The sequence below is a fragment of the Cajanus cajan genome, chromosome 3, assembly GCF_000230855.2.
Source record: "Cajanus cajan strain Asha chromosome 3, NIPB_CcT2T_4, whole genome shotgun sequence".
Classification (NCBI taxonomy): domain Eukaryota; kingdom Viridiplantae; phylum Streptophyta; class Magnoliopsida; order Fabales; family Fabaceae; genus Cajanus; species Cajanus cajan.
The window spans coordinates 72,365,327-72,392,081 of record NC_138519.1 but is presented as its reverse complement, the minus strand read 5'-3'; the positions used below and the strand labels follow the sequence as shown (position 1 = coordinate 72,392,081).

The 26,755-nt window shown below is 30.4% G+C and overlaps 2 protein-coding genes across 3 annotated transcripts; both read right to left on the bottom strand.

Annotated features, from left to right (window-relative positions):
- Positions 1–6,715: 6,715 nt before the first annotated feature.
- Positions 6,716–7,596, bottom strand: ATL63 (TOXICOS EN LEVADURA 63). Its single transcript, XM_020379298.3, has one exon. It carries the CDS (start codon positions 7,485–7,487, stop codon positions 6,741–6,743), a length of 747 nt encoding a protein of 248 aa, XP_020234887.1. The 5' UTR covers positions 7,488–7,596; the 3' UTR covers positions 6,716–6,740.
- A 3,771-nt stretch (positions 7,597–11,367) lies between these two features.
- Positions 11,368–25,490, bottom strand: F2KP (fructose-2,6-bisphosphatase). Of its 2 annotated transcripts, XM_083071230.1 has the most exons (23): positions 25,129–25,485; positions 24,965–25,028; positions 23,670–23,965; positions 23,119–23,274; positions 22,229–22,438; positions 22,009–22,104; positions 21,412–21,510; positions 21,269–21,298; positions 20,248–20,301; positions 19,200–19,253; positions 19,040–19,117; positions 18,860–18,951; positions 18,729–18,786; positions 18,577–18,651; positions 17,651–17,698; positions 15,415–15,512; positions 14,261–14,336; positions 13,258–13,320; positions 13,069–13,160; positions 12,836–12,904; positions 12,689–12,752; positions 12,528–12,593; positions 11,368–11,693 (listed from the first exon to the last, which is right to left on the bottom strand). In XM_083071230.1, the coding sequence occupies exons 1-23, from the start codon at positions 25,309–25,311 to the stop codon at positions 11,616–11,618; spliced, it is 2,199 nt and encodes a 732-aa protein (XP_082927356.1). In that variant the 5' UTR covers positions 25,312–25,485; the 3' UTR covers positions 11,368–11,615. The 2 variants fall into 2 exon arrangements, 1 of the variants encoding a protein (XP_082927356.1); XR_014432620.1 differs by lacking the exons at positions 11,368–11,693; positions 12,528–12,593; positions 12,689–12,752; positions 12,836–12,904 and having other exon boundaries at positions 13,075–13,160; positions 14,245–14,336; positions 25,129–25,490.
- Positions 25,491–26,755: the final 1,265 nt, after the last annotated feature.

Below are 26,755 nucleotides of genomic sequence, written 5' to 3'. Positions count from 1 at the left end.
TATATATATATATATATATATATATATATATATATAATCGAAACCATTAATAATAATAATAATAGAATTTTATAGAAAATATTTGCCGAAACATAAAAACAGATAATGCTTATCCAAAGTACTTATTATATGGTAATTAAGTTATGTAATTATCTAGTAACCAAATCATATATTATTAGAATGCAACTAATAATAATCATCGTAAACTTTGCCTATAAATAGGCCAATAAAGAGAAAAGAGAAAACTTACGTAAAGAGAGAAAAAAATATTGAGAAGGAAAAAAGAAAAAAAAAAGAGAAAAAGGGGAAATAAATATACAATCTTATGATACTTTTAAGTCACTTTATTTTTCTATTAAGGTAAGGGGAGAAGACTTTTATTCTTTTAAAATTTATATACTATTATGTTTATTTATTTTATGTTATATTTATGTGTATTTGTTTGGTGAGATGCTCCTAATCTCATTTACTGGCTTTATCTAATATACTTTTTACTTTAATAATTAATGAGGTGTTCCTAGTTTATGATATTTAATTATTTTATGATGTTTATCATTATCATTTACTAGATTAATATTCTTTAATACATTTCATTTTCATAAAATATATTATATTATATTTTAAAGAATTTAAAATATTCAAACTTATTTAGCTTAATTATTTTTATATTAATACTAATTATAATATAGTTTTATTAAAATATCTTAAGCTCATTTTTTTATTATTTCTTTATATATTATAAAGATAAATGTTATTTTATGACCATAAGAATTATAGTTTGAATTAATTTGTAGTTGGAGGTTTGATTTTGAGGATTTAAATGAGTTAAAAAAAACTTAAGGTGAAATAACCTTTTTTTATTTGTTATTATAATGTTCATTTATCTTGACTAGTCATTACAAGCATAATTCAAATTTTTATTATATCAAGAAAGATTAATATATTCATTTAGTATTGATTAAAAATATTTCTATGCATTTTGTTTAATTATTGATATCTATTGGATAATTATTCTCACTCCTTGTTTTTTTGTTTAAAAAATTAATTAATTATAATTTAAAATAGATAGATCTGTCAACCATACCAAGTTCTTTCACTTCCGTTATCACGACCATTTTTCTGGGTACAAGTTGTGGTATGGATACAATTGCAAATGCTATTACCTTTCAGGGCATAGGAGTATCATCATTTGTATTTTTACCAACCCAGTAAACCCTTATTATTATAGATGACCAAATAGTAGTTACTTTCTATCTACCCAGCCAATCACATTAACCCAATAGTAAATCTATATCAATCTAATATGTAAATATTGTAGAAGTAGAGAATATATATATATATATATATATATATATATATATATATATATATATATATATAATATGTAATTAGGTATGTTATTGTAAATATTTTAAAATACTAGGTGATGTATGTAACGTCTAAAATATACATATTAATCTTAGTTTTTATACATTTATAGATATTTATATATATATATATATATATATATATATATATATATATATTGAGAACAAAAATGAGTAATAAGAGAAAATTTTCAAACTTACATACACATAACTAACTTTCAAAGATCTTAAAATATTTACAATAAATATGTACATAATTACAAACTACTCATATATTTTACATTATTATTCTACTATTACTGAAAGTACACACATTACCTATTATATATATATATATTGTTATTTTACACTGCTACTACGATAGTATTTACATTGGTGGTGGAAATAAGTTCACAATTGGATTTATATGATTTGCTGGTGGTAAAAAGAAAGTCACTAGAATAGGTCCATCTATGATGGTAGGATTTTCTTGATCAGGGAAGAAAAAGAACGAAGACAATCCGATGCCTTGGAACGTGACAAAGTTGGAAATAACTTCTATTCCCCAATTACCCCCGGGGAAGACGGCAGTGATCACTACTGTAAAAGGGCCTGGGATGGCTGGGAAATCCATCTATTTTATGATATATTAAATTTTTCAAAACAAGAAATAAGGAGTGAGAACATTTTTCAAAGAAATATTTATAATCATAAAGCATGCGTAACAATAGTTAATATTAAACAATATATATAAAATTTGAATTACACTTGCAGTGACTAGTCAGGATAAATGAGCATTATAATATCAACCAGCACAAGAATTTTTTTTAATCATAATTTCTTACTCATTTAAATCCCCAAGGTCAAACCTCCAGCTACAAATAATTCAAACTTTATCTTTTATGGTCATAGAACAATATTTATCTTCATAAATACATGAAGAAATAACAAGACGAGTCCAAGATATCACAATTATATCATAGTTGATTATAAATATATTTACAATAAATATATTTACGTAAAAAGAATATATTAAGAGTATCAATGATATAAATAAAAATGACAATAATTATAAAATAATTAAACAATATAAAATATGAACATCTTAATAATTATTATAGATAAAAATAATCATAGGTTAAACAAATAAATGAAGTTAAGGATACCTCACTAGATAAATGTACAAAGAAAATAACATAAATAAATAAACATAATAGTAGATAAAATTTTAAAGAAACAAAGTTCTTCTCCCCCTTACCTTGAAATATAGGTTTGTAGTTGTGTAAATTTCTATTTTCCCACTGCGCTCCTCTTTTTCTTCCTTCTCTCTTTCTCTCTTCTCTCTTTTTTTCTACTCTGGTGCGCTGCGTTTCTCAATTTTGGTTGCTTATAGATAGATCTGAATTCAATTTTGCCTTCACAGAAGATTCTTGAATTGATATGCCTTATCCGTGCATTTACTGCATTGGATTTTTTTTTTTGAAAACCATTATAAATTCCGGGAAAAATGGAAAAAAATTTTGTAATATACATATGAATTTATGTTTTTATATATATATAATCCAAATGTTTATTAAATATATATATATATATATATATATATAATTTATAATTAGAGTAATAACATAATTTGTTGAATATAATTAAATATTGATTATTTCTATTTTAATTTCTGAAAATTTTGACAATAAAATTTTAATGTATTAAAATTATAAAATATCAAACTTATTTTCTATTTGAAAAAAATTGACTACTATTTTAAAAATAATATAAAAATATTATATTCAAATTTTAAGATGTTACAATGTAATTATAAGCCAACTATATATGTACATAAGTTCATAAAATCTACTTTGGTTTTATGTAAAATATTATTAATTCTATAATTGTATTAATAAATTATAAAGATATATATAAATTTAGTATTATATTTAATGTTATATAATTAGACATTACATATTCTTAATTTGGCCCTTATATATAAACAATCAAATTAGGAACATGTTAGTTGCATATGGATCAAATTAAATTTTTTAAATATATAAATTATATATATATATATATTATAAAAATATATAAATTATATTATACATTTATGATAAATAATTTATATTATAGCTTAATATTATTTTTATTTATTTAAACATATGAAAATTTAATTTATAAATAATTATAAAAATAAAAATTAAATTAAATAAGAAGTTAAATATATAAAAAAATTGGTTTAATTTATAAATAATAATGATAAATAGAATTTGAATTAAATAAGAAGTTAAAAAATCTTTAAAACTTCCTTCTTAAATACATTCTTGTACAATATGAAAATTTACATTTAATATATAAGAATTGATTATAACTGTATAAAAACATCGTAATATCATTAGTTGATAGTCAAAACTAATTTATTTTAAAACATTGAACATCTAAAATGAGTTTTACTTTTTTAATATTCCATTTTATATTCATAACCAAAATTTGAATATCTAATAATATAATTAAGGAATTCAATTATGTATTAATTATATTAGTGTTGGCTATTTATGTATTGATATACTATAATATATTCTATGGTGTATTAATACATGATATTATAGAGTACATAATATTAGTATTATATAAGAGCACCTCTAGTAGGGTGCTTGTTATGTATCTTATTTTTAAGCAACAATGCTTATAAGAAATTCTACTAGAATTAGCATACATGACAAGATAAATTTTAAAATTTTTAGTTTTGTTGCTTAGAGAAACAACGGTGCTTAGCACTCTAAAATTTAAAATAAAGAGGTTTGATTGGTTGATGTTCATCCAAAGTGAAGGTGAAAATGTATAAAGATTTTGTAAAAAGTATAATGTAAGATGTCAAAAAGTGTTATATGAGCAGTAAAAAAATAGAGGTGCTTATAAGTAATTTTTATTAAAACAAAAATTATAAAAATATAATATGAGTTGCTTATAAGTAACGTGATACAGTGAAACCTATTTAAAGTGATTAGGAATCGGTTATAAGCAACTCATGGTAAATGCTCTCATGTACGGGAGTAGTTTGGTATCCGGAGGTGAGTAATTGGTCATGTGCGCTGTCGCATCGTGGTATCTACCGCCATTAAACGTGTCAGACAAAGTGCGGCTTCCAAACTTCCAACTCCAGGCCATCATCCGATAATACATAACCCCGTTGCTTCAAAAACTAAACCACATTTTAATTAAAAGTTATAAATAAAAATCACATCAAATTTTCATAAAAAATTTAGAGTCTTTTATACAAGTTTACTAGTTTTTTTAGATGTTTTAAAAAATATATTTTACTTTTAATAAAAAAATTCTTAAAAAAATCTTCTAATTTGTATCTAAATAAACTCTTAAATAATTTTAAAATAAATGTTGTGTGAATATTAAAAATAAAAAAAGAAAGAATAATGCACACTCATAATAAAAATAAAATCAAACTACACGAGATGCAATATAAATGGTGTAACTAGAATAGAATCAAATTAGTAAAATAATTAAAGACAAATTTCAAGGACAAAAATCATTAATAGAAGTAACTACAATAGAGAACTATATTAGTATTATTGGCCAAATACCATTTAAAGTCTTACAACATGTCTTTACTTTTAGCCTACAAATACAATGATTCTTGAACTTAATGAAAAAAGTACTTCCACACAACAATAATTTGTGTTATAAGTTTTCCAGTAAACTTTGTAGCATGTCTTTATTTTCTATAACTAGATAATAATTTTGTGTCAACCCCACCGAAATAAAATATTATCTTTTTAATGAGATTTATATAAAATTTAATTAATAATAAAAAATATATTAAAAATATGGAAAACGTGTTGCTAACAAATGGAAAGGCTTAAATTTTCTGTGTGAAGCATTGACTAAACAAGCTTATCTGAGTCAGGCCAAGGTGTGCAATAGGAACGGAGCCAGGATTTCAATACTGGGGGTGCCATATAGGGGGTGCCATATAGTAATATACATATGAGTTTATATTAAAAATATGAATTTATATTAAAAATAGGGGGTGCCATATAGTAATATATATGTATATAAAAAAAAATTAAAATTGTTGGGGGGCCGTGGCACCCGTAGGTCCCCCTTGGCTCCGTCCTTGGCAATAAATATTGTGAAGCAAACATCACTTTTGATGGGCTCACTTGTACAGTTTGTTTGACCCACTCTCATGCAGAAATATTGAAAAACATTGGTAACAAGTCATGGAAGACTGTGCACAGTTTTGTCTTGGTTAACACTATGTATAAATAGAAACGAGTAACAATGAATTTTTCATTATTAATTAAAATTTCATTCTCCCCGATTTCATTAATATTTGCCACTTTTACAACTATACATAACTATTATTCATTAACCTCTTTGCTTAAAATCATAATGACAAGGTTATATATATTATAAACAAGATTAATGACACTAATTGCTATATAATTCGGTTTAAATTACTGAATATACATGTAGGACTGGATGGACCCACTCCATTCGTTTCCTGCAACTCAGTGACATATTTTTTTTGGACTACTTGATCATGACACAAAGCAACACAAATCTAGACTTCAGAACAATCGATTGCTGTGAAAAAGTATATCATAAAGTATGAGTGTATATGACTGACCAATTCAGCACTGGTAAGTGCTTAATTATGAGTACTGTCTTTTGTCATTTCCTTTGGTTTAAGCAGCTAGTTTCCCGTAGACAGTGTCAACACTTGTTATACTTTCCACTCTATACTATGTTCAAAAGAAAGTGATGCTATTAAATTGTTATTGATTTGGTCTAAGCTAAGCTAAAGCATTTCTCAAACAGTGAAAATTGACTGACTTATGTAAGCAGGTAGCACCCCAGCCACCAGCTACTCCACTAAATTAATCCCATCAAAAATAAAAATGAACAGATGTAAACAACTTAACTAACTAACTATCCCATATGTATGTGTTCATGAGTTCATCATACAAGTTATCTCCATGATTTAAGAAAAAATAAGATCAAATTAATATTATGAAAGTTATGAAAATCTTATTGAAATAAGCTTTATATATATATATATATATTTTATAAACACTTGTACAAGTACTTGATCATAAAATAAGTCTAAACATGCCGTTTCCAAATGTGGTGTGAGGATGTTGTTCCAAACATGCTGATAATTGCTTCCAACGTGTTTAATAATATAAAAAATTGGCCTATAGTGAAATGCAGAAAAAAAACAAAAAAGCCAAAAAGTGAAGAAATGAAACTTTTTACTGCTCCAAGGCCTAGAATAATTTGAGGGAAGGATCGATCAAACAAAGAAATTAAACCTGTACGTTAATGTTGCTCATTTTGTGTAGAAAATAGACACTTCGATCATATACATCTCAAGTATGTGAAATTCATTTACTTGTTGCCGAGCATTCTCTCCAAAGAGCATCCAAAAAACGAAGAAGTTCCCGACACAGAAACGTGATTAACTACTCCATTACCATTACTATTCGCATTCTCATGATGACTCTCTCTAATCTCATCAGAACCACCATCAACCACAATCTCAACCAAATCATCACCACCATGATCACTTGATGCCACCACCCTAGAAGAATCACTCTCAACAACAATTGAAGCCCTACAAATAGGGCAATTGGAGTGTGAACTCAACCACATGTCAATGCACTCCACGTGAAAACCATGGCCACACTTTGGTAAACACCTTCCAACTTCACCACCCTCAAATGCACTCAAACAAATCACACACTCAAGTTCTTCATATTCTTCTTGGACCTTCTTGTTGTGGTCATAGATGAAGAGTGGAATTGCCCTAATGGTGGAGGAATCTAAGCCTTTGGTTGAGAGTGGTGATGAGTCTTCTATGTTGAAGCTGTGGAAGTGGTGGAACCTCGCCGGGCCGAGGACGTCGGAGACGGTGACGGTGGTTCTCCGGCGGCGGCGGCGACGGCGGGACTGAGCCTGTGCCTGAGCGAGGAACCACTTGGCGTAGAGGTGGAGGAGAAGGACAAAGAGAATGACTAGGAGAAGGGAAATGATGGCTGCAAGCATGATGTTGCTGTTGTCTGAGAAAATGTTCTGAAACATTTGGGTCAACGTGCTCATGGACTTGTTGTTGGGTGACTCAGATTGGGTTGGCATTGTCAAGAGTGGCCAAAAGGGTGTTTGGTTTTGCCTCAAAGGTTTCTACTTGGAGGGTTTTATTAGGAGAGTGGGTGGGTGGGAGTTTAGAATATTGGTGTTTTTTTATCATACATTTTAGTTTGGACAAAAATCCAATATAAGCACTATTTTGAGGAACCCTTAAATACTAAAATTAAACATAACAATACCACTAGATACAATTGTGTCGTTAAGGAAGTTGTTTAACATTTAAATTTTAGTCTTGAATATAAAATAAATTATATTAAAAAAACTATTTATTTTATGTATACTAATTATATTTAATAAAAATTAATTATTATTTTCGATGTTAGATATTTTGTATTAATATCATAATTATAAAAAAAAATATAAACATTTTTTAACAGAAATGTATATTTCTACGTGTTGATATATTGAGATAATCTTATTCAGATATCATTGATCATTAAGTGTAAGAGAAATACTAATAATATATTTTCTAATATTCTTTTGAACATATCTTTCTGTGTTTGTTTATATTTATTAAAAATTATAAATTTTAGTGAGTTTCACCTCTTAATGATTTTATCTCCTAATTTTATAGATTTTAATAAATTTTAATTAATGAAAAGATGTGTTTGAAAATGTTATTAACATTTCTTTGGAGTGTAAAGACTTGTATTAACAAAAACTCTAAATTATCAGAAAATTGACCAGTTTCCTATACTAGTAAATAGGTGTGGCATATGATATGGTTCTCCAACAGGAGCAAGTCATGTACTCGGCACTTGCAAACTAGTTTGCAACAGGAGAAACAGTCTGTGATGAAGAGTTAGCAGCCGATCTACGTGTGGTCTAGTGTTATGTGAAAGTGATTACGTGAGAGTGAAGTTAGTTTTGTTTGGGGGAATAAATTAGGGGGGTGTTGCCTCACGGATATGATACATTTGCGTGTGGTGGTTAATTAGCAACAACAAATTTGGTGTTCTCATGCATATATTATTTATTTGTATTCCACTAGTGAAAGGGGTGTGGTTGAAGTCAAAGGAGAATCCCTGTATCCAAGGATGCAAATGGGGACTTATGCATGGGATGAGAAAAAAGGTGCAGAATTGAAGGACTCGTGAAGGCGACGGCAGCAGAAAGAGAGAGGGTGGTTGAGTTTTATTATATTCATGTGGAGCAGTGCACTCTCTTTATTTATAGGTTTTTGTATTGTAGACTATGGTTTCGGTGGAGTGATTTTTAATGAATCATTATAGACCCTCAATTAATTACTATTTTACACGAGTCATGATAAAAATTGGTCCATTTTTTAAGTATATTTTTGCGTGATTAAATGACAATTTAAAAGATGGTGGTGTAAAATAATGAATGGTACTTGTGTGATGAATTTGAGTAGGGGATCCCAAGGCAAGGCCTATCATTCCAAGTCAATACTATTCTTGAGTTTTTTGCTTAGTTGTTATTGTTATTTAGCATTTATTACACTTTTTAGTTTTTAGATACACGTATCACGATACATGAGTTTTATCGCATGATTTTTAAAACTTTACATATGAATATTTGATGTATCATATTAATTATAGATATAAGGTGTTGATTATTCACGGATTATATTGACTGTGAATATGATATATTATATTATTTTATTATTTATATGCTACATTATAAAATTATAAAATTATATTAATAATTAATATATTATGTCAATAATTAATATATTATGTCTATGATCAACAAATGATATCAATCAATTGATTAATTAGATAATAAAAATATGTAAAATTTTATAATGAAGTAGCAAAATATACCATAAAATTTGTGAAATCATAATCATAAAATGTATTATTTGTACCGAGAAGCCGAGTTTTAACTCGGCATCACAGCGCAGAACGACCTCGATCACGCGTTAGACGACATCAGCTAAGATAAGGCTCGCTATTTAAATAGGTCATAACTGACCTCAGGCCCAAGGCCCAATGAAACCCTAATTTACACAAAAGTACGTGTATTACTTATACGAGATCCATACACCCACAAACACTAACTTTAGCATCAGAGTCTCTTTTGCAGGTACCATCCCCGCCTTAAAATAACAAACGTACTCAACAAAGGAGGCTGACCGATCTTATCCAGCAAATTGTCCCTACAACCGAACATAAAATATAAGTGATAAAAGAAAAATTGCCATTAAACCTACTATTTACTTCATCTTTGACAACAAAGGAGGGTATTATTGTTTTAAAAGGGGCAGTGGATGTTCAGGGGTCCCATGTGAATGGAACCAGACAGGGTCAGAGTTTTTTTTTCTTCTTTTATTATTTTGGCACACCTTGACCACCCTACAACCTCAGCTAAATGCCAATAGCAATAGTAGATCTTTGCATAGATTCCACCATATTTTGGTGCATGCTTCCTGCAATGGATCGATTCCTTTATAGAGAGGACATGGCATGATGCTATTGCTCTGTGTGTTTGTGTATGGTATAGGCTCGTGAACTCTGACGTACCCCAAAACTGCCACCATGTAATAATTGTATCATGTAAAAAGGGTCCTAGCCTTGGGCCTCTTCCAATGCACTTCAAAATTATTGCACCTTATTTGATCAGTCTAGCCAGTCAAATACTTAAAGTACCAAAAATTAATAGCTTACAATTCTACATTATTAAGTAGTCATATTAATTTAAATGAGTTTCATTATACATGCTGAGGTGTGATTGGGAATTTAGATTGAAGTGTGAATAGTATTTATTGTGCGTGCCTTGTCGTTAACTATGGCCTGCAAATAGTGAGATCAGCTTTCAATGGCATATCTGAGCTGCTTCTTATCCACATCAACAAGCTGTAGATGGTCCTTCCTATGACTTGCATTTGCATGCATGACTACTCTAAAGTGATCATTTCAGTATTTCCATTTTATTCATTACCAACTAGTAAATAGGTAAACCTTCTCTCCTAATTTAAGTTTTCTACATACACAAGGATCAAATTTCTAACTATAATCATTTAGTTAAATTATATGAATTTCTCATCATTTGTGTCAATCCAAATTAATAGTAATCATTTCAATATAGATAACAAAGTAAATAATTTTGATCTTTAATGATAAAGTTAATGATTAAATTTGTACATACATAATAAACAAATAATTATCCCCTATAAGAGTACTATCGATAATTGATAAATCAATTTTATATTTGATGGCGATTAATTTTCGTTTTAATTTAACAGTTTCATAAACATAATAAGCATGTACTGTAAATATAAGTTTTTATACTATGAATTTAACCGGAACTCATTTTTTATTTAGTTTATAAAAGTCAACAATATGACAATCTATATGGAAAATACATATATTAATTAATCTTTAATTTAATACAAAACAATTTTTTTTGAAAGGCCAAGACGATGTAGTTAAAAATAGGTAAAAAATGTTTTTAACCCATGTTTCTGTCAAATGTGACCGAGGTTCTTTCTACTTTCATATTGATGAATTTGATATTCAAACTTAGAAAACATGTAAATGTAGTCTCGTCTAATCTTGAAGACACACGATGAATTCTTATAGAAGGACTAAATCCACATGTTTTTCAAAGTTTGAAGACCAAATTCATCCAATTAATGTGGGGCTCAAGGAAGGGTTGGGATTGTGATGGTGGGAATGTGAATGAGTTGAATTAAATGTTTCCTGCAAAACAGATGTACAAGTCAAGATCTAGGTAGATGCATGGCTAGACTCTACTCTTCCATTGCAATCATGTTTCTGTCTAGTGGAGCCTCTTACAAGGGAATATGGAGAACTAACTGTGAAAGAGAAAAAACACTATTATTATTACATAACACTTACCATAACGTTAAGCATTCTTCTTCCGAGTTCCAACCAAGAGCTTAAGCTTTAAATATAATGGAATGTGTATTAGCTATTGATGAAATGTAATATTTCTGAAAGTGATGTCATTTACAGTTGAAATAATATTGAATATGAAGAGGATAACTTCCCTTCGTTATGGTAATTTTAAACAATGTAGTCCATTTACGGGAATATTACATTTTGCCAATAAATTGAAATGGGAAGAATGGATAATTGGTTTGTTTGTAGGCCATAGTATAGTATTATAAAGAGAACGTTTCTTGAATTCATTTCAGTCCATTAGTTTATATCTTTTCTCTTGGACACCCGTGACTCCCATTTGTATCTCAATTATCGTATGAAGAGGAACCTGGAAATGACAAATCTCACGTTAGATATCTTTCGGCATATTCATCATCATTCACCAAAAGTGATGATTTCTCCAACTGACATCATGAACCCCACAAAAATTTGTTAACCAAAAAAATAAATATAACTATGGAAAACTAAGGAAAACTCCATTCCATTAATTAAATATAACTTGAAACAACTGCAGTGTGCTTTGGAATATCCTTAATTAGATAATTTGATTTTGAACCAAATCGGCCTAGCGGTAAAGGTTAAAACAATATACACATGATCGTAAGTTCGAATCATGTTGTAATTTCTATGGACCAAAAACAAGAAAACCCTCAATTTATTCATATCTCATGTGATCGTCATTTTAGTCGCGGAACCTAATTTTACTAAAATTTTGCTTTAGTTCCTAATTGGAAATTATTATTTAAGTTACCCCTTTTCCTCGTGTTCTAAAATGAATGATGTATTGCAGGTCAAGGACTAAAATATATTAGGTTATAATTCATTTGTTCTTTAAAGAATTGCAACCAAGTCTATCAGGCCAAAGCATCAACTCCATGTTTCATATGCACCCATTTAGTGATATTAAAGATTCATATGCACCCATTTAGTGATATTAAAGAGAAAATATTTTATGCACCAATAGTGTAAAAAGTTTTTACATCGTCATCCAATTACAAATAAGTATGTATGGAAAGTTTAAGATCTTTTACAATGATTAACTTAAAAGTGATACCTACTATGATTTCTGATTAGTTGATAGTATTATTTTTTTATACTGTGCATAGAAATTAAACTCGAACACATTTGATAGAGTTCAGCTAAATATGAATTCAAACATTACCTCTATGTGTGGAATTTCTTTCAAAGGCCTGTCAGCAAAATAAGCATATAGTGCCCTCAAAACTGCCTGCAATGAGAATGGTATGGAAAAATCTCAGATTAGAACAAGTCAACCATAAAGTCTTTAAAAGCACAAATTTAGCTTAATGTCTTGTGTAAAACCTGGTGAGATATCACAACAACAGGTGCTCGTTGTCGCTCAAGCTCTATAATTACAGGTTCTAACCTGTATTATCACTAAAACTGGAGTTATTTGTATCAAACAAGTTGAAGCAAGGATGTAAATAATATTTAGAAGATAAAATGTACCTTTGAATAACATCTAAGTAGGATTCGCCACGAGGATAACGATACCTAAGCTTATCCTTCTTCCGGGATCTGTAATAAGAAAAGGGGGAAAAAAAAACATAATAACCATGGTTCCAAACGGGACCTTCTAACCCCAAAACCAAAAGGATCTACACGTTGTGCTTCTTTGTTATCTGATATACAAGTTACATTCAACTTGCAAATAAGAGAGAAATTACAAGTGTGCAACATACTCATATTCCCCTGGCATGTTTTTCTTGATTTCTTCGTATGTCATACCATCACACACGCCCGCATTTATCTCATCAAGTGCACGCCATTGTATCTAACATATACTCAAAATGTGTAAATTTGTCCAAATATTTCTTGCTAAATAAAATACATGACTGCACACAACCATGAGCTTTAAGTATGACGCTAACCTTGGGAAATCCAACAATTGGACTAGCTGTCAGAATTGTTCGCTGTAGTGTACTAGTCCATATCTAGACAACAAGTTACAAATATCACAAATCATCCATCACTTCATTATTTTCTTATGTCTATACATGCACTCAGCTTATATAAGAACAGGTTCAGCAATAAATTGTCATTAACTACAACAAAGCCTACGTGTAAATATAGCATCACTGCGCAGATGTGAAAAAAGCCAAGAATTTTAACGTTTGGCAGGGAACCTGCACCTTTATGATGCTACAGAGGTTCGTAACCCCCCCACCCACTAGGACGGGATCAAGCACATGGACCAAACAACACCATTTAATGTAAAAAAAAAAAAAAAAAAAGGTCTTAAGAGAGCCCATCGTTTGTTTCACAGAATGATGTATTCTCGGGAATCAAATTTCTGGAATAATATAACCCAGACTGTTATTCTTAAAAATATAACAAAAGGTGTTCGGTTCTTTTAATATTCTTTGGAATATTTTATAAAATTTAAAATAATTAAATAAAATGGAAGTTATAAGAAGTATAAAAAATAACTTCCAATATTCCCATGAATATATCACCCATCCACCTCTCCACCGTGAGAATAAAACTACTAAAAAATAATTTGTTGCATGGCCTTCTAACAAACGTGATTCCCACCTTTATATTCCCAAAAATAGAGGAAGATGACATGAAACAAACGCCCCCTAAGTTTTTTCTTTTGGTCTCACTGGTTTTAGTCTTTTTCAACCTCTAAACTAACAAAAGTTACCAAAAGAACGGTGTCAATCACTAATTCTATTTCTCACAATCTTGTTTAGCAGATTCACTATAAATGATATATAATTATTGACACTAAATTACAGTTCAACATAAATGTTATAAGCAGATTGAGCAGCCAAGGCCTTAGTCATATGTGTAGTAGTTTTCAAGCATCAACTTTGTTTGAGCATTGAATTTCAAGGCAGAGATTGAATCTATACAATTGATGAAGCTTACAGAAGCAGCCCGTTCTGATTTGAGACGCTTTCCAACAAACTTTGCAAGCTTCTTTGAATAAAGTTCTCCAGCCTCACTGTTATAACAAATTGCATAATGTTCAGATATTCAGCCAAATATTGAAAATGAATCTAAAAAACCAGATATCGAATTAGAAAAGAGCGTAAGGAAGCAACAATTCAAAGATAGTGGAGTTAGAACTATTTCATCATAGCAACATTGCAAGAAAGTCCTTCAATTTATTATCTAACAACCCATTGTCTTCCCTCATAAACCCATTATCATAGCAACAAGCCTTATTTCTAAAATTGAAAGGAGGAGGGGGATATTGAAGAAAAAGAAGACAGGGAAGCCGCCTCTATGTTTGTATTTGAACGAGGAATTTTAAAATTTCAAGAAATTTGAAATACTTAAAATTTGAATTGCTTTGACTTCGATTTTCTTTATCTTTTTTAAATGTTTTGTTGGTATAATTTAATTCAAATTTCTTAAATTCCAAATTCTTAGTTTGGATAGAAAAATTTAACTTTCACCATATAAAAAGTTTATATTCTAAATATATATTTAAAATATTAAAATTTTAATATTAAACTTTACCAAAAAAATAAACATTAGCCAATTTTGAAATATGTAATAATTTAAAATTAATTTTAACATTAGAAAATGTTTAGTAATTCCAAAAAAATTTAAATATTTAATAATTCAAAAATACAAATATTGATGCTTTTTATGTCAATATTGATAGAGAAGAGAGAAGACAAATATGAGAGAGAGAGAGAGAGAGAGAGAGAAGAGAAAATAAGCATGAAGAACTTCAAATTTTTTACTTTTTATGAAATTTGAAATTATATAATTAAGTAATCAAAATACTTTCTTAAATTACTAGAATTTCTATTTCTTTCTCATTTCCTAATCCAAAGGACATATTTCACTACAGAAGATTTTACATTCACTAAAAAAAATGAATTACTCTAAAAATTTCTCCTCCAAACACACAAGGTTTCAATAATAAAACTCCAATTTCCAGAGTAATTATTTCTTAATAAATCAAAACAGTGACCAAATTGTTCATTTACATTAATATTTCTTTTCTACATCATCCTCGATAATTAACCTTAAATTAAATAACTGAAGAGACCAAAAGTAAAATATACCTGATTGCAGTGTCACCCCCAATTCTGCCTCTCACATTATCTTGACTTTCCCCATGTCGAGTAAGTAATATTGGACGTGGTGTAAGATGTGTATTTACCTACAGCACATAAATTTAGGTCCATAGAAATGTATGAAAATGAAATTGAAGATAGTTTATGGTTATTCATAAGAAAGTTGCAAGTGGTACGAAGTCTATGCATAATTTTTTAGATATTAGTTTTATAAAATATAAAATTTCAACTATCATTAATCTCCCTTAAAAACCATTTTCATTTTATAACTGTTTGAAAGCTTCCATAATTGTGGTTTCCCTAGCCCACCTTTCCTTACAAGTCAGTTTTATACGATTGAGTTAGGCTCTTAATCCAAATTCTAAGATGACATCAAAGTCTATTTTAGATCTAATGTTGAGCTATTTGCATTGCCTTCGGTGATAAGTCACCTTAGTTGTAGTCTACTTGGGAGTTGCCAGCCTAAGGGGTGTATTTAATTTCACATTGATTAGAAATATATCTTAAATAAAATTTATTGTTTGGACAATTCTCATATTACAAGCTGGTTTTGTATATTGAGTTAGGTCCTAAGCTCAAATTCTAAGAATAATGTTGGAAATATGAATATTTTAAGTGACAGGAACTATTTAATGTTTATTTTTACAAGTTGCCTATATACTTGGTATAGCTAGGTTCAATGCATCATAGAAAGTAGTGATGTCTTAATTGTTCTCTTGTAAATTGTCTGGCATTAATTATCTTTAAATTTCCTAAATTCATTCTGCTGGGTGGAATTAACACTCAAGCATATTCAGAAAATGATATCTATGTTTCTCTCTTTTAACAAATAACCATGACTCTAAGAAAAGCATGTCCATGTATTTTGAAATTTAAGTCAAATTTAGACTGAACAGTGCAATATATCCCCAATACTCCCTCCGTTTTTTTCATAGTCGTTTTGTCAGAGTTTGTTGTTTTTTTTTCATTGTCATATTATTAAAATCAATGAGTTATTAATTTTTTTCTTCCATTTTTATCCTTGATAATTAATACATTTTTCCTGAACAATGTGTGTATTTATTTTTAATGTCTACCTAATTTTTCTCCAACTACTCATATAAAGTTGATGTGCATTTATAAGAGCAATATGTTCCCAACAAAATACTATAAAAAAACAAAAAAAGGGACAACTATTTAATGGAGTAGTTCAACAGTCTAAAAAATAAAATAAAAAATAAAGGGTAAAATTGGAAAGTAAGTAATAAACATTTTTGAAAACTAAAATATCAATGATTTCCTTAAATCCCGTGCAAAACCTTAAACGACTATGAAAAAAAAACGGAGGGAGTAACATTTTCTGGGATAAATGACACGTATTTATGTGAATATAAAAAACTAGTTAATTACTAGCTTAGTTCCAGCATGGGTTTTATGTATTTCCCGTTCCACGGAATTTTAGCATTAACAAAATTGACTCGGAAACTAGCATAAATAGCATTAGCTACCTATTAATTTTTGTAAATCTCCCTAACACGAATATACAATACAGTGGTTCAACTTAGTAATATTTTACCCCTAATCCTGTAAAGAAATCCTAACCCCACCCTATTAAATTTAATATTTTGCTATCCTGCATCATGCCATCACCATTATTCTTAAAACACAAATTTAAGAAATATAATCAGTTTATTATTAATAGCTATCTATCTTGTCCACACAGTCTACAAGAGCCACCTTGTTCTTTCAGATTGAGTAAAATAGTAAATCTGGATTTGAGTTCAGCTAATAGAACTTTCCATTTGAGGGTTTATAACATAAGTATCATAAAATTATTTTATTGATTTTCAGAAGATTATGTCTGTTCTTGCATCCGACCTATAAACTATAAAGTTGAACCCTGGCCACTAAGATTTGTAAAATTTTCTGCTTCCTAAATGTTCTAGGAGAAGTGGCCTTCCACAAGGCCAACTATGAAAGCTCAATTATGCATTACATCATTTAAGTCCAACCCAATTATTTATTATGCAATATTTGAGTTAGTTGTACGGATCTTCTGTACCTACAAAGGATAACAGTTCAGAGGATAGCTCATTCACATTAACAATTAACAATTCGCATTCACATCCTCATGCAATATTGTCAATATTGGGTCAGATAGTAAATTAATCAACTTAAATGTTTTGTTTATGTCAATCTTCGACTGTAATTTTGGTAGTTATCCACATCCTTCAAAAAAGCTTACCAAGAAAAAGACAATTCGTCCAGGAAGGTAACCACTGATATTGTTCACCTACACCAAAAGATTGAAGTTATTAATAATTAACAAGTCAAAGTCACACTTGAAACTAAACGGGTATAGCAAAACTAATGCGTACACACACAGAGGTACTCTACATTCAATCTTGGCTAGCCAATGAATTCTAAGACAACCAAAAAGTTCTGAAGCCAGTGCTTAACCACTGTCAATGATCATAAATTAACAAGTTTGTCACCCATCAACATAAGTTAGAGAACTGGCTATAACTCTTCCTAGCTTGTCTATCTTCTGCTGTGCTAGTTCTGATGCTGGTAGGTGACCTGCTGTACACCATAACACTTTCACATGATAGCAATATTCCTTTCCAATACTAATTCTTCACAGCACAAACACAACTTGAATTCTGTGCTTTCAGTCAACCATGGAATAAATAATATAAAGGGAAATCAAGAATACTATAATTATATAAAGGTATATGTGAAACTATTCCATTTCAATTTCCAAGATATCATAATTAAGTCGTTACTGCAACGACAGTTTACATCTAGTTTCTATTAGTCTGGTAAAAATTACTATCCTGACCTAATCCACCAACTTAACAGCAGAGCTGTTTCTCAAACCAATTATGTCCAATCACATGAGATTGAGGAACACCATGAAGGAAAAGGGAGGAGTGGGTTCAACTAAAATTAGCATTTTTGCATCTTCTACAATTATCAACACATCTTATGCTAATCCCATTACAGATTTCTTGTTTGATATTACCTCATTCGATCACCTTTCTACTATCAAAATACAGCTAATATATGGTCAATAAACATTAAAATGCAATCTCTGACACTAGCCAACTAGATAGTGAGTTACAAAAAGGATTATGCTCAATGAAACAATGAAATAAACATTGAACTTACATGTATCTGTCCACCATGTCCACTGACCATATCAATCATTTTTATGTAAGATCCTTCATTTACTGCCTCATAAGCCTGGTACATGGAATCAACATTATTCAAGGAAAAAGCTCAACTAGAGCAATCATTAAAAGTACATGGTATAGACTTGCCTTCTCATAATTGTCTAGACGATTTTTAAAGTCTTGCAATCCAGCTTCAAAATCTGGCCTGCAAAAGAAAGTTAATTGCATATGTATCCACAAAGCCATCAAGATATCAATGGTTTAAAATGAAACATTACTCTTCTGCATAATCAGGACTTTGCTGAATTTTAAGACGAATATTCCTTTCAATTATATTTACATCATTGCATATTGTTTCCAAGAAGATTATCTACAATGAAAACACGAAGATGGGTCAGAAGAGTTCAAATTATATCATTCTCTTATCATATACTTATTTAAGTGCCACCTTTGACTACCTTGCATCTTCCTTCAGCCAATTTCATCAGCATGTTTCTTCGTTCCTTGCTACTGTTTGTGGCATCAAATATCCCAACCTAAATTGAAATTAAAACTTAAGCAAAATAACATGAAAGAACACATCAAAGTAACAAAAGTATCCAACAACGATGAACTTACCTGGCCACCTTCTTGCATCCAAGAAATCATATCTTCAAATGCCAGTGCTGCTACCTAATGGCACGTGATATATTAAAACTATGTACACAGAGAAAGGGTCAACATGGTGTCAACTTTATGAGAATCATCCATTATAAATCAAATATTAGAAGTAGCATTATATTAAAGGCTAACTCAGTCTAAACATGTTGATGTCTGCTAATATAATTTTTTCTTTGGTTTCTTTTATTCTAGATTAGCTGGATGATGTTACTATATATTAACAGACTCATTCAAAATAGACCAGACGATATTAGTAGCATTGTTTGAAGTGTAGTACTGTTTTAACAAGGTAATACAATCCTATAGGAGTTTTCTGTTTGGATTCCCCCGCCCTCTTACTTTTATGGGGTTAGCATGGTATTGTCATTCTATAATTGATATTACCCAATCCATTTTGCATTATAACATCAACCCTTGTTACTTGTACATAGGAAAAAGGACTAAACTAAGTCAACCCCCTGTTTCTCCCTGTCTGCTTTTCCATCCTTTTTGAGTTCTTGCACCACCATTCTGTACTTGGCAATCATATAGAATATTAAATGTGAAAAACATTAGTTTTATTATGAAACTGTGGCATATATAATTCAGAAGAAAAAGCAGTTGGTATGTTTTCCTTAAAAGGCACAATAACAAAAAAATAATTTGTTAAATGAACAAGATTTAAGCAAAAATTTAGACTCCCATGGAATAAGATTCAATAAATTATAGTAGCAAAATTGTGAAAGATACTTTCAGATTCTATGTAAATGGGGTAACTAGGAAAATATGTTAGCTAAAGTTTAGGCATTGTATCCTTAATTATCTCTTCTTTTTTATACAAATAGAATCAGTGTGTCATACTGTACACACACAATTCATGTAATTCTATAAAAATCATCACAAAATTCTAAACATTACTAAATAATTAAGGCCTAGCATGCAAGTCATAGATTTTACTGGGTCAGTTGTCAGAGTCACAGTTAATGTACTCAAATTAAATAATTAAAATAAAGAAGATCAAAACTACCTCATTGCGTGCCTCCATGCCTTCAGGATTATCAGCTCGAAAGAAATCCGCAGACTGCAAAGAAGAATATCATATGATTAAGATTGCCCAAGAAAACAAGACAGGTTAGTGCAACATCTTGATTTCAAGAAGAGTTAAATACTTTCCACCTTCCATCTTATGTATAAATTTCATTATGTAAATATTGAATTTCAGCGCAAGGAACCTGAAACACTATACTTGGTCCACATTTTAAGCCCAGTGGGATTTCATTTGAAAGGGTGTTTTGGAGTTATAAAAATTTGTTTGTTTCCCATAGCTTAATAACTTAAGGTTTCAGGTCAAGTGACTCAGACTCATGAGAAGCGATTCCTCATCAATACCTGTTAATTGAACTGCTTACTTACTAAGTAAAGCCAATGTCTAGATTCTACCAATGCAAGGTCAGATGTCATTCAAAATAAATAAAAAAAGTAGATTGCCAAAAATAGTGAACACCTGAATAGAATCTAAGGTATCATTTGACAAACATGTTAGCCGAGGTGGAACATAACAAATGAGTATTATTCTATGTTTGGTGAATTTAAAAAATAGAAAAAAAAAATAGGACATTGGGTGGCATTAAGACTGCGATTTGTGAAGCATGGTAGGACAACAGAATCCAATTGCAAGGTATGGGAATTGAGTCTCACATTGGAAGTATGGAATTCTAGTGCAAGTTTTAAAGGCCTTGGACTTTTGTGGTGTGGTTCTCCAAAGGTTCTTATCAAAATGTTAGATTAAGAATTCTAAGAACATCGCCTTGGCATTATTTTCACCTTCCACACTATTATGAACCACATTTATTCTTATGACAATCAGTATTAGACATCAGTATATAGTACTACATGCAACAAGGGATATAAATAAAAGAAAAAATAAAGCACTAAATATATAAGAGAGAACAATTTTCTCCAATCATGTGAACTTTTGTGCTTAGTTATGCAGATAATCATTAAATAAGAAGGCATAAAGTATTTCAGATTCATATAATAAAGTTTACCAGATTAGCTCCATGCTTAAGGCGACGATACTGTGACATCCAAAAACAAGTATGTTAGTCTTTATACTTGACATATTTCCAGTTTTGCACTAGGTCAAAGTATATTGATTAAACAGATGAATGATGTTAAGAATGTCAACAACCTTTCCAACATTGAAGTGTTTGGTATCATGACCTAACCATCGAAGATATCTTGTAAGTTTAGCTGCAGTGAAAGTTTTACCTCGGGCTGGTAGACCCACCTACATAAAATAAATTAGTTAAAAAATAAATAATTTATTTTAAAAAAATTTGACTTAGTAACTTTGATAAACTACAAATGGAAATATGACATTTTGGCCGGGAATTTCCAAATTCCAGCTTTCAGTATATATTCTTAATTTTGAATCTCATCTAATTTACAACTAGAACTCCACATCAAAGTAGCAAGAAAAGAGTGACCGAGAGAATTACTAAAACTATGAAAATTAATGAGTAACAGGTGCAGCAGAGTAATGAAACAATTCAACACATAATTCAAGAATTTTGATATAAAACAAAGAAATATTATTCAGATTGCCCCTAAACAATTAAAAATTATAAATCAAACGTTTCTAAATAGAATGCATAAGAAATAGGACTCTATGTAAAATAACTTAGAAAAGGAAACTAAGCAAGATAGAAACTAATTATCTCATAATAAAATAGAAACTAATTATCATGTTTTACACCAGTAACTACTCATCATTCCAGAATAATACCAGGATAATTGCCAAATGTCTATCTTCCTTGGGACCCAGCATTTGATCAGCAACAGCTGCAGCAGCAACAGCTCCAGCAGCAGCTGGCATTGAATTCTATCAATGAAAAGGCAAAGGGGCAGAAACAATCATTTGTGAACAACTTCACAACACAATATATGTTAGTTGACATGCAATAAATTTGAATAATAAACAATTAATGTAAATCATTTATACAAACCTTGGTTTCTTGATCCAAATTGAGATCAGTGGAGAAAATATTTGAGCTAGAAGATTTTACAAGCCTAGGAGATCCAACACCTCTATCAACAAAAAGTCCCCTCTGATTCTCTTGCTTTGGCAGAGGCGAAAATGTTCCAACCGACTTGGATTCAACCATTCCAGAACTTTGAAACATCTTAGATGGATCAGGCACAATAACCTCCATCTCCTGATTGGAATATCAGCATAACCTATTAGATGTAATGAATTACATATCGCAGGATCAAGAGTCAATATAACCTACTAGCTTACTTATGTAATCAGTCTTAGATTCAAAGTGACTTCGCATTTAAAACATTTCATATATTGTTATTTGTTACTTATAAAGATATAATAACTTATCAAAGACGGAGAGAGATCCAAATAAGCACTTTGTAGAATCAAGCATCTGCCTGCTAGTCACAGATATCAACAAACAGAAGACATTTCATTGTCAATCTTGAAAGAATTAGTCTTGTGTAAATACAGTTACAGATCCATTACAAATACATAAAAATAAAGGTTCATTAGAGAGCACCAAATTTGCGCATTATAATATCAAGCATCTGTCTGATAATCAAAATTAAGGAGCATAGAAGGCATGTCCAATCTTGAACCAATTAAACTCTTATGTACATACAGTAACATATATATTCCAAACCAAAAAAAAAACAAAGGAAAGATTCATAGTGAAAAAAATGAACAGGTTGAAGCATAGAAAATTTATTAAAAAGATTGCAATATATCCTGGCTAGGACTGATTCAAGTTTTTAGTTAGTCAATTATCCTCTCAATGATAAGCTGTAGAGAACTAATAGTCCATTTAGAAAGTATAATCATAATTTTAAAATGTGATTTTGAAAGTAAAACCTTGATGGGGTATGAACTGCTTCCAGATCCACTAATCAGAGACCTTGGATTCTCTGTCAAGTTAGCTGCATATACATGGGTTGAATTTGCAGAAGTCGGGGGAGTTGGGACAACATAATGCTCAAGATCAAGCTCCAGACCCACAGAACAACCATTCTGAACAAAAAAATAAAGTCTAAATCACTTGAACCTTCACAATAAACATTTCACATATCAACCATCTCAGACAAGAAAAAAACTACAAAAAGAGTACAAACTACAGATCCATAGAGAGAACATAATAAAATTAGTCGGAATTAAAGAAAACTCCTTATCACATTATGTTGCCTATAGAACAATTAAAGGGAATATTAGCTGGACTGTCAAACTGACCAATAGTTTTGCACTAATAGTTCAAAAATATTCTCTAGAAAAAGGTGAGGTTTTCAGAACAAGACATACTACATGTACAAACTATGTCAAGACTTAGAACAAGATTAACATTTTGTGAAACAGAGGATTACAAAGTAAAATGAAGGTGAACAAGAGTAAGGATTTTATTTTGATCTTACCTCACCACCCGGCTGAGGTGCTGAATTTATGCTGACATCAGGAATCCATCTCACAGATGAAGGACGAAAATTATCCTGATAAGCCCTCCAACTAGCAGCAAGGTCAAAGGGAGAAACCCTGTCTGCTTTAACAAATACTTGATACTCAAGAACCTCACCGCTATCAAGCCTAAACAATGCTAGCCTGGCATCCTCTTGCAATGCTCCCCCAACAAGCAGGCGGTTAGGACCATCCTCAACAAAACAAGGTGCATTGCTGTCCTTAGGCATCAGCAGGAATTTGAAATCCAATGTTTCTGAAACCCATGCATAATTCAAAAACTAAACGCCCCTTCAACTTCACTAATAACATAATCACATGCAATATAATTTTCATAACCAAACTCCATTCATTTCACAAAATCGCCAAAACACCTTCATATCGGACTCCCTGTTCAGTGCTCACGGTAAATGCAACAAAGTCATTGCAAGGCCTACGAATCATTTTCCTCATAACCTCTTAATCTTAAGACATTATCTACTGTTTTATTGAGCATACTTTTGTTAAGTCAATGAGATAAGGAAGAAAGCTTCACTAATCCATATAATATACCCACCTTTTGGTTTTACTCCTTTTATTTATTTCTTTTAAATAATCCCTATAATATTCAATTTTTTCCCATTATTCTATGTGATTTCCTAGTTGTCGTTAGTTGCTGAGGTGACTGGTCTCATTACACGCCACTCAATTTTCTTTGTTTTTAAACTAGTTACGTTAATTGGTGAGGCGAATTCATGTCCCATTGCTCGTCAGTTGTACAACTTTTATTTTAATCCCTCTAAATCCACTCAATTTTCGTTTTAGTCCTTAACTCCCCAACTCTTTCCTTTCTCCTTCCACTTCCAGCAGCCTGCGCTCCCCCTCCCCCTCATCCTCTTCCCCTTCCAGAATCAATGCACACATACAAGTCAATGACATAAGCAAAACCAATATTTTTAAAAATCGCAACTTTTGAATGGAAAAACAAATTAATAAATAAACTCCAAAACACAGATAAAAGTCAAAGCAAACAAAGCAAGGAAGGAAAAGGCACCATGATTAGGAGGAACAACAAAGCTAAACTCTGAAACCAACACATAATTCAAAAACTAAACACCCCTTCAACAAAGCCACGCTTTCCTCCCCCCTCCCCACATAATCTCAGGACACTATCTAATGTTTTATCAATCACACTTTTGTCAAGTTAAAAAACCGCAACTTTTAAACAGAAAACAACAGAAGAAACACAAAGGAAAACGAAAGCAAAAGGCATTACCGTGATTAGGAGGGACAACAAAGCTAAGCTCCCACATTGACACCGATTCCCGCTCCATGGAAAGCTAACACCAAAAAGCGAAAAAGGAGTGAGAAGCAATGAAAAAGAAGAAGGAGGCATAAAAAGAGGAGGGAATTGGAGAAAAGGGTAGGCATAAAAATCACAGCTTTGGAAGGATCCCATGAGCCCACAAGAGGAACAGAGCCATAAACGTGAGGAACAAGGCCACCCGTGAGTTTTCGATTCTCCATCTTCAGAGACACGTAGAGTTGGCCACCCGCTTGGTCCAGCCTGTCACGCTCTTCCTTGCTTCCTTCATCTGCGTCCTTGGATGCACCCGTTCCCATCTCTGAATTGTTGTGTGTGTGTGTGTGTGGATATGGGTGGATAAAGGATAGGAAGGGAAGGTGCGTTTGGATAAAGAAAGGATTTGGGAATTGGAAAGTGGGAAATGGGAATGCGAGAGAGACAAGGAAGTGTGAGGTTAGTGAATGTGTGTGTGTGTTCAATGTTGATCTTGGACACTTATACCTCTGTGGTGCTCGTGTTTGTTGTGTAACAATTTTGGCTCTCTCTAATCTCTATGTAACTATGTTGTGTGCATCATCTTACACGTGTTACTCAATCCAAATGCATCATCGTCTCTTCCTGTTTTATTGGATTTTAAAACTGGTAAGTCGTTGGTAACTTTTTTTTATTTATATATATACAATGACGGCATCAGCATTCTAATGATATGTGTTATTTGATCATCTGAAACATATAAAGTAGAGGATAATTATTTGGATCATGACTTCTAAATATTTCATATTTTTAAACATTTTATCAACTTCTTTTAATTTATTTTTTTATATCTATAATTCAATCAAATCCCATCATATCATTTATTATATTTATATATATTTTTTATTAGATGTTAAATAGAAGTGGAAATAAATTAGATAGCACGTTAAAAATGTCTTATCTAACTTGTTTATTGAAATGGTCAACTATTTAAATTTTTTAGGATGTTCTTTTAACTAAAAAGGTTAGACTAATTTACATCTTTAAAAATGTTTGATAAGCTTAATAGACAAACTCATTTAAAATATAAAATATAAAATATATTATATTTAATATATAACTATTAATAATAATATATTTAATATATAGATCTATTAGCATAAACATACATAAGGACAGATTTTTAAATAAGTAAACAGGTAAATAAATAAGATTTAGACATAGTAATTTTGTTGTAGGCCAAATTTCCTTAAAGTATATTTAATTTGATCTAACATATTTCTATCCTAGAGTTAAATAGCATGTGATTGTCCAAAAATCATTTTTGTAATTAATTTTATTTCTCTTGCATTTTATATTTTATTAGGCACATATTTTGAATGATTTTGTGAATTATTAGGCTTGCTTTAATGTTAAGATAGAGAGTAGCAAAAGATACATAATGACTTGCATTCAATTTTCATTGTTGGTATTATACATACACGGGAAAAAAAAAAGAAAAAAAAAGAGTTACTTTTGTGTTTGTACTTGTTATTCGATTTGACCTTATAATATGGACAAAAAAACATAAATTCATCGCATTATAAGAAAACATTTAAAATTAAACAAAAAAAAAGTACATACTAATTTCTAATAAAAATGATTTGCGTACACCTTATATTTTATTTGGCACCTAAAAACATGAAGATTTTTTAAAAAAATATACATTTGAAAAAGGAGATATGGATTTTCGCTGGTGTCATTTTCATTGCATTTTTAAAATATTTAATATAATTTATTTTCATAAAA

Excerpts from the sequence above, each read along its gene's own strand:
- ATL63 (XM_020379298.3), bottom strand. The coding sequence starts at position 7,487 with ATGCCAACCCAATCTGAGTCACCCAACAACAAGTCCATGAGCACGTTG.
- F2KP (XM_083071230.1), bottom strand. The coding sequence starts at position 25,311 with ATGGGAACGGGTGCATCCAAGGACGCAGATGAAGGAAGCAAGGAAGAG. Across the intron at positions 15,513-17,650 it reads GACGAATTGTCTTTTTCTTG|GTAAATACACATCTTACACC; the intron begins GTAAGCTTTTTT and ends TATGTGCTGTAG. Across the intron at positions 12,753-12,835 it reads TACTTAGATGTTATTCAAAG|GTTAGAACCTGTAATTATAG; the intron begins GTACATTTTATC and ends GTGATAATACAG.